This window comes from Mesitornis unicolor, unplaced genomic scaffold (genome assembly GCF_000695765.1).
Source record: "Mesitornis unicolor isolate BGI_N332 unplaced genomic scaffold, ASM69576v1 scaffold20919, whole genome shotgun sequence".
Lineage (NCBI taxonomy): Eukaryota > Metazoa > Chordata > Aves > Mesitornithiformes > Mesitornithidae > Mesitornis > Mesitornis unicolor.
In genome coordinates, this window is record NW_010206801.1 from 872 (window position 1) to 8,977 (window position 8,106).

An 8,106-nucleotide genomic window follows, 5' to 3' on the forward strand; every position below is an offset into this window, starting at 1 on the left:
CTATACAGTAAAAACTGAAGTAACGTTTGAACAGATACCTCAGGTGGATCATTTGGGGTTTGGGTTGGTGGGGTTTTTTTTTTCCATTCCTTCAGTGATTCTAAGCCATATCATTGGATGTCATGTTCATTTTTTCTAAGTCTGCTTATTTATATTAAAGTGCTACTGAATTTTACAGTTGTCCTGCATACCTGAATTTCATAGACCTGATCTACCACCTCCACTTTTAAAATAATTGATTGTTTTAGAGTATACTTTATATGCATTTTCAGGAAAGAGAAGATGCAGCATATGCAGATATTGTTCCCAGTTGAATTACTGTGTCAGAGAATTAAATGAAGTATAACTGAAATTGTCTCCTATTACTAAGGTATTGCTGAAATCCTAATGAACCGACCCCACGCGAGAAATTCATTGGGAAAAGTATTTGTAAATGAAGTGAGTATGGGCCTGGCCTGTAACCATGTTTGGAATCAATAACTAAATGCAATAAGAATAGCTGTGGGAATTCTGAAACCAACACTTCATCTCTGAAGGTCAGTGGGAGACTCCATTGGGGCAAGGCAGGTGACTGTGAAGAAAAAAGAGGTCTTGGTGTGTCTTCACTGCAGTAACTTCTGATGTGGACTGGCAGAGATAAATGGAGTTATTTTAGATATATCAGAGGCAAGCTAATGTCCTCACTTGCATGATTACACCAAAAACATCCTGATGGTCAGTCCTTAGCAGATGATCTGCTCAAGGTTGATACATTCTAAAGTCTGGCTCATGCCTGGGCAGGAAGGGGAGTTTGAGGTACAGCAAAGGTGCATCTCTGAATGGAGGGAAAAAAAGAGATGGGGAAACATGTCATTCTGAGGCTGTCGTGGAAGGATCGTGCAGGCTCCACATAGATGATTTCCAGGAAATTCCTGCAGGGAAGAAAAAAACCCCAACTTTTATCATAGCTTAGGAACTTGCTATATTTTAGGTATACACATCGCTGTGTCTAAAGTTTTTCTTCCCTTGCTTGTACTTCTCCCTGATAGCTGTTCAGCGCCCTGGAAAAACTCCGCTTTGATGAGAAGGTTCGTGTGGTGGTGTTCAAAAGTGAGGTGAAGGGTGTATTTTGTGCTGGTAAGTAACAAAGGCTCCGCAAACTCTTGTTAAAACTGTTACGGCTTTTAGGGCTGCATGCCGATCATATTGTGCAGAAAAGCAGTTGGAAATGCCTGCTGAAAGGAAAACAGACTGGGTTTAGTCTAGCAAATAGCAAACACGTTGTTACCTCTTCTGCCTGTCTGCTGCTTGGCTTCAGTGGTGAGGACGTGTGTGATGGAGTGAGCTGCGCAGGCTCTGTGGTACTATTATTTGTTTTCCCTTTATAACCATCTGCAAGCACAGTGCCTCTGGTACTGGAGTCCTTGGTTTCCAGCTTTATGGATTATCATGCTTCCATACAGTGATGGGTGCTCCTCTGTGAAATCTGTTCGAAGGGCACAGAGGAGCACCCTAGCCACTGCTCCAGCCCAAGTGTCCACACTCCAGCATCCACTGACCTTACCTAACCAGAACGCTATTTCAAGACTTCTGGAGTGGTCTGTCTGCTGGGATGGCTGGGAAGGAACACAGTTTAGATGTCTTCCCCCTGTTCCTCCATTCTAACCTTTCTCTCCCCTGTTTAGGTGCAGACTTAAAGGAACGTGCAAAGATGGATGATGAAGAAGTTGGACACTTTGTTAAAAGGCTGAGAAATCTCATGGATGAAATAGGTAAAATATTGTGTCTGTTGGGAAATTTGTCCTAGGCTGCTTGTGCTGAGACATTTAGAAATGCTGCAGGAGGAGGGTGCTGGCCTCAGCAGGTTCTCTGTTTAGGAGTAGCTTCGCAAATGGCTCCAGCTTACGTCTAAAACAAAGATCTGATTAGAATTAAATACCAGCTGTCATGCTGCTACTCCAAGGACAAGATGCATTTCGTTACTTTCTTTTCCATGATGAAGAGCAGCACACACAGCTGTATAATAACTGCCTGCTGTAACAAAGCTGTCCAGGCACAGTTCTATGTGACCCTTGGGAGACGCTGCCAGACAAAGTGCCATGTTGGTTGTCCCACTTCTGATAGATGCTCTGAAGCGCTCATGATACAGCGATGACCTAAGAACGTGATCTCTCAATGGACTTGTTGAAAGTCAGGGGGTTTGTGGCTACAACTTCTTTCCCCTCTTTTTTTTCCCCAGTAGGAATATGGACCTCTGCAATTTATTTTCTTTCTCTATTTATGAATTGCTGTGCTCTCACTAGAGAGGAATACCAAAGTGAAATCTGACCAAAATACCCATCAGAATCACAGTAATGAAAAAAACAAACCACAGTGTAGAGAGAATGACCCTGTCTCACAAACCACAGCAGCAGTCTGGGGGTGGGGGGTTTGTGCAGGTAGTTACAGCACAGAGCTAGCACACGTCTGAAGTCTGCTTCCAGCTCCCGAGTATCTGGAAAGGTCTCTTATCAAGCAGTTCATCTCCAGGTACGTCAGGTTCCTCAACTATGAAGAGACAACAGCATTTACCAAGCTCAGGAGCTTTGGCTAACAAAAGCACCAGAGAAGCCAATCCTTGTACCAGTGACTGGGGATGGTGTTTTCACTGTTTTACTGCAGCAGCTGGATATTCTCATCATAAATTTGCAAGGAGACAATTCATCCTGTTTTGTGTTGCAGTACTTTGTATTTGCATGCTTCTCTGCATACAAGAAGAACGTTTTGCATTCTTCTTACAGAGAAGGAAGAAGGGCAAAAAGACAGCTTCTGCTACTGAGAGACAGTCAGAAAGTTTGTGGCAGAAGAAAATGAATTCTTGAACAGTTTTGAATTGGAGAACTAAAAGCTTTAGTTTTTAAACATTTAAATTCCAGAAGCAAGTGGAAGAGAACTTCTGGAGCACAACTCCATAATTGATATTGTCTTCTCTAGCTGCCCTGCCTGCACCCACGATTGCTGCAATAGATGGCTATGCACTGGGTGGTGGACTAGAACTGGCGTTAGCCTGTGACCTTCGAGTAGCAGGTTTGTGTGTTGCTTAATTATCTGTGTAATCAATTCCTGTATTCTAAAGAGCTTACATGCATGGTAGCCGACTGTCAATGGAATCCTGCAGGCTAGGAGAGGAACTTAACACAGTTCAGGAAATGAGCAGGCATTTGCCCAGAAATTGTGACATTTGGTTACTACTGGGAAAGCAGTTTCCTTGCTTAAAAAGTAAAGCCTGTTTTTAGATTAGATTAGGATTCCTTCAGAAAACTCTTTCCTGGTAGGATTAAATAGTTATTATCATGTAATATTGGATTTGCACTCTGGCTGGATCTAATCTTCCTTACCTAAATGAGCTTGGAGTGGAAGCTTTCCTCCTGTTTCCATGCATTACATTTCATTGAGTATGGACCCAAGGCTCATTTTTCTAGACAAAATTGCTACATTAGGGGTTAGCACCCATACTGCACATCCCTCATCTGACTTGAGATAGACATTGAGTACCATACTATTCAGAGTCTTTAGCTACCTGGAGAAATGGAGTTCCAGTTCAGTATTGACTGCATAGTTTTATTAATCAGTTCAGTATGGAAAATTTGTAGTTACACAGATCAAAAAGTAACTAAACCCTGTATTTTATTTTTTTTTAACAGCTTCATCAGCTAAAATGGGCCTTATTGAGACCACAAGAGGGCTGCTTCCTGGAGCAGGTAACCTTCCTTAAATGTTCAGTCTCTTACTTTCTCAGCTGTATGGTAAAGATTTTGCCATTAGAGCACTTGAAGTGTTTTGAATGTAAATTAGAAGTAGCATCTTCCAGCGATCCAAGACATCTATTTCTGTTTTAAACCCTGTGCCTGAGTTACTGTGAATTTAGGAAGGTCCCTTTACACCTTTTCCTGTTTACCAAAATACGCAGAAGGATGCTAAAGCCTTTCGGGTGCCTTGGGAAATGTTGACATATTCAGCTAGTAGTTACTAAAGAAACACACGATCCCTTTATTTTTCAAACCTCCTTGTCACATAAGGAGATATTATTTGGGTTTTTGGCATTTCTCAGAAACAGAAAACAGTGTTTTTGCTGTTGTCTTAAGGTGGAACCCAGCGCCTGCCCAGATGCATTGGAATAGGTCTTGCAAAGGAACTCATTTTCACCGGTAGACAGATTGATGGACAAGAAGCCTTGTCCATAGGATTAGTAAATCACACTGTGCCACAAAACGACGAGGGAGATGCAGCTTACCAGAAAGCACTAACTTTGGCTAAAGAAATCCTTCCTCAGGTGAGTGTAGCATTCATGTGGTCAACGTAAAGAAGGCGTTTCTGCTGCTCTTGAGAGACAGCAAGCAAACAATTAAAATGGCTTTCTGTGAAATATTACAGTCTTGGTTCCTGATGTGTAAGTCTCTTAATTCTGTCCTTTTTTGTGAATGCTACTGCGTTAGCAGGAACAAGTACTAACATCCAGCTGCTTAACCCACAGGACAGTTTTACCTCCCAGTTGCGGTTATGAGACCTTGCACTGTGTACATCTATGAGCTGTAGATAATGCCAAGTTGGTTTTGAAATACCTGTTAACTGCCAATTTCTGTAGACTAAAAGGTCACTTGGAGCTAGGATAATGAGAACAACTACACTATTACGAGCTAACGTGGCGCTAGTTATTTTTAATTGTTTGCTGTGGTTTTCTTTTTCCATAAAGGCTCCGTTTGCTGTGAAAATGGGAAAACTGGCAATAAACAGAGGAATGGAGGTAATAATTTTGGTTGGTTGTGTTTTTTTCAAATATGGAGGTAAATGAAACAGACAGGCAGCTCTTAAAAGTTACTACCATAAAAATGTTTAAAACAGGTAAGTTATCATCCTTGTTTAGACAAGGCATTTGAAACCATTTCAGAGGCTTTAAAGAAAATCTAAACTAATAATAAAACTAATACAGCAGGATTTCTTTTCTACAGATAGTAACACTGTAGTTCTAATACAGCAGTGAAGATCACTCATGAGTGAGTGTTTGCTATGAGGGCTATGAAGTAGTTTTGAGGGCTGTGCCTCGGACAACGCTCACGCCTTCCCTCTCACCCCCAGGTTGACATTGCGACAGGGATGGCCATTGAGGGGATGTGTTATGCCCAGGTAGGTCACCTTCAGAATACATTCCTGAAAGGAACTACTATGCATTTGCTAAAGCCAGATATTCAGTGTCCTCCGTTTTCCTCTCTATAAGGGAACACTGACGGCTAAATGTAAAGCTTTGAGAACATACTTGAGGGCAGATCCAGATTTCTGTTTCAGAATATTAACTGCTGTGTCCTGCATAGCTGCCTCTCAGCCTGCCCAAGGCCAGAGTCCTTCCTGAAATACCCTTCTGTCTAAAGTAAATGTATATTCTTAGTTTCAACAACGTTAATTACAGGATAAGCTTTACAAGTGCTTTTAGGTCTAACAAATTAGAACCACCACATCCTTTTGTAGTCATTCTGGCAAGTTTTGAGAGCGTGCACCTTTCTCAGCTAACAGGACAACGTAACTGCTGTGCCTCTCAGTGTATTTTAAGATGGTACAATATTACACTTACAGAAGCTGTTTTCCTATATAGTTCTGTGGTCTTTGTCTTAGATGCTTTGCTTGTGATTTACACTACAACCCAGTCTCTTTATTTTCCTAATTGCAAAGCATGGAAGGCGGAACTTAATGTATCATTGAAAGAAAAGCAATCTTAGTCTTAGACAATTGCAACCAAATTAGTCAGTGCTTAAAAACATATCAGACTTGTCAATGAAAAACATGCCATTTTTAAATATTTTTTTTTAATACAGAATATTCCCACAAGAGACCGTCAGGAAGGGATGGCTGCCTTCAAGGAGAAACGACCACCTCAGTTTATTGGCAAATAATGCTGCTGCTGCTGAAGTTATTTTCTCCCTCTGCTTAAGAGGTTTCTGCAGCACTGAGACGTGCCACACAATTCAGCTCTATGGCTTCTGACTTCCCAGGGCTGGAGCTTTAAAGCAAAAGTGAATTAGTAGAGTTAGAGAAATGTATTTGTGGTAAATACTTCATAGATTATCAAAATATACTTCCGCAATGTGTCTTACCATATTGGAACTGGACATCATTTCATGATACGATTGTCTCGAAGCACACCACAATTCCACTTGTGCCACAAGTTAACCAAACAATTCTGTGGGTGAGGTAACCTTACCAGATTATACGTGTACAAGTTTCCTGTGTAAAGATCTGCAAAGCCAGAGTGGAGTCATGACCTTCAGCCTTCACCAAAGACAAAAATGATGGCAAATGCCACAGGGGAAATAAGAGAGTTTAAAAGCTGCTTCCAGAATTATTCTACCCTGGCAGGACCTGAAGCTGCACAGGAATGTGAAGAGACCTTTCTGTAATTGGGACATGCAAATAAATTTAGTGGATTTACACCCTGAAGGCATTCATACTTTCCAGCTTAAAAGAATTCTGCTGTTTTGTGCCTAACGCATATGGAAACAAAACAAGGGCATGGAAAATCATTTACAGTCTCTGTGCTTGCTGGTTGCAGAGCTTTGTGGAGTTACATCTTCACCACCTGCACTGATGCCAGTGTAACACTCCTTTTGTGCTGCATGCAGTAGTAGTAGATTCCTTTTTATTCCCCCACCATTTTAGGTAAGCTTCAGCAAGTTCTCCTGTTCTGAGGACAAAACAGTACTGTAAGGAGAGTTGTCATCTTTATTTCAAAATCTTGTAGCAATTGATTTATATTCATTCTGTTAACACCAATTTTGACAAGGTTTGTGTTCCATTTCATGTAACGGACATTTCGCGACAGAAGTTCCATACCAGACATCTCAGAAGGGTGATGGGTAAAGGCTTACACAGGCCTTAATGTTTTAAAACCATCTTCATAATTAGAGCTACAACCAATTTAGTTTCTTTCTGAATCGAGAAAACTATATAACCAGGTACACACATGAAAATGATCGTAGCCAAATCGTAGCTTTGTACAAAAAACAATTATACAACATTGATTAAATTACTGGATCAGTACCTTTTGAAGTTGCTGAAATGCACAATAACCACATTATTGAAGATTAGAGGTGATATTTTAATTTGAAGGACGGGAGTTGGAGGAGTGAAGGAGTTTAAAATCCTAAAATACGGTCATCATGAAGAAGCCATCCCTGGTGGTAAGCCACCACACAGAAGTTTTCTTTTTAAACTCAATTACCAATGTATTTACAGAAGAGTCTCTGATTATCGATCAGTTTGCCAAGGAAACACGGAGAGTAACCAGGTAAACAAAAACAACACCTGAAATTAAACTCAATTTGAACAGACGTGCAGTTTGCTTCCATCACTTGTATTTTATCAGACATCTGTATGCTGTGCAGCATGTTTCATTCAACACATCATTTGAAACCCACAGGTACCCAAGGAAGAAATAAGTTGTTACAATTAGCATCTTTATGGAAAACTTCACACTCCACAGAACAATGCGATTGACACGGGGCTTACACAGAACATCGGGTGGTATTTGCATTGTGATGACTTAGTAATATATTTCACTGCACAATACTGACAGAATATTTACAGAAAACAACAGAGCTATCATTAGTCTCTTATAAATAAGGTGACCAAATATCCTGGGCCTCCTATCAGGGCATGTTATCCCCTTCATGATGAAGACAAGTCAGTGTTTTGCTCTCGTGAGCCTTCTCCTTTTCCTGCCAGCATTTTAGAAACAAAAGAGCAACACAAGCGAAAGCAGTCAAACAACAACAAAACCCCTTCTTGCTATCAAGTTTAAAATCTCAAGCTTATTTCATTCTTTTAGTATTGTGTCTCTGTTTAATCCTGTTTCTATTGCTTTACTTTAGCAGGTTTCCCCATTCCCTGGTGCAATGCTCATTCCCAACTTACTAACAGTAGGGAGGGCTCAGGAGAGCTGAACTGCAAGAAGGCATTGTTCTAGCAGCAAGAGGAAACAAAAAAAACCCCACAGCTTGCAGGCAAAAGGAAAAGGAAGCTGAAGACCCCATTTGTGTTTAGAAGGGTTATGAGACGATGGACATTTTGGTCGCCTTAGTTACAAGTCTCACTGTAACC

The 8,106-nt window shown here is 40.9% G+C and overlaps 1 protein-coding gene across 1 annotated transcript; it reads left to right on the plus strand.

Annotated features, from left to right (window-relative positions):
* Positions 1 to 375: 375 nt before the first annotated feature.
* ECHDC2 (enoyl CoA hydratase domain containing 2) lies at positions 376 to 5,903 on the plus strand. The gene is made up of 9 exons (XM_010191913.1): positions 376 to 438; positions 1,029 to 1,116; positions 1,665 to 1,751; positions 2,953 to 3,045; positions 3,663 to 3,719; positions 4,104 to 4,291; positions 4,712 to 4,762; positions 5,095 to 5,142; positions 5,826 to 5,903. The coding sequence occupies exons 1-9, from the start codon at positions 388 to 390 to the stop codon at positions 5,901 to 5,903; spliced, it is 741 nt and encodes a 246-aa protein (XP_010190215.1). The 5' UTR covers positions 376 to 387.
* The last annotated feature ends 2,203 nt before the right edge of the window (positions 5,904 to 8,106 follow it).

What these genes read in the sequence shown, in the direction of transcription:
- ECHDC2 (XM_010191913.1), top strand. Translation starts at nt 388, where the DNA reads ATGAACCGACCCCACGCGAGAAATTCATTGGGAAAAGTATTTGTAAAT. An exon ending in GAAAAGTATTTGTAAATGAA is followed by an intron (nt 439 to 1,028) that starts GTGAGTATGGGC and finishes TCTCCCTGATAG; the next exon opens with CTGTTCAGCGCCCTGGAAAA. An exon ending in AAATCTCATGGATGAAATAG is followed by an intron (nt 1,752 to 2,952) that starts GTAAAATATTGT and finishes TGTCTTCTCTAG; the next exon opens with CTGCCCTGCCTGCACCCACG.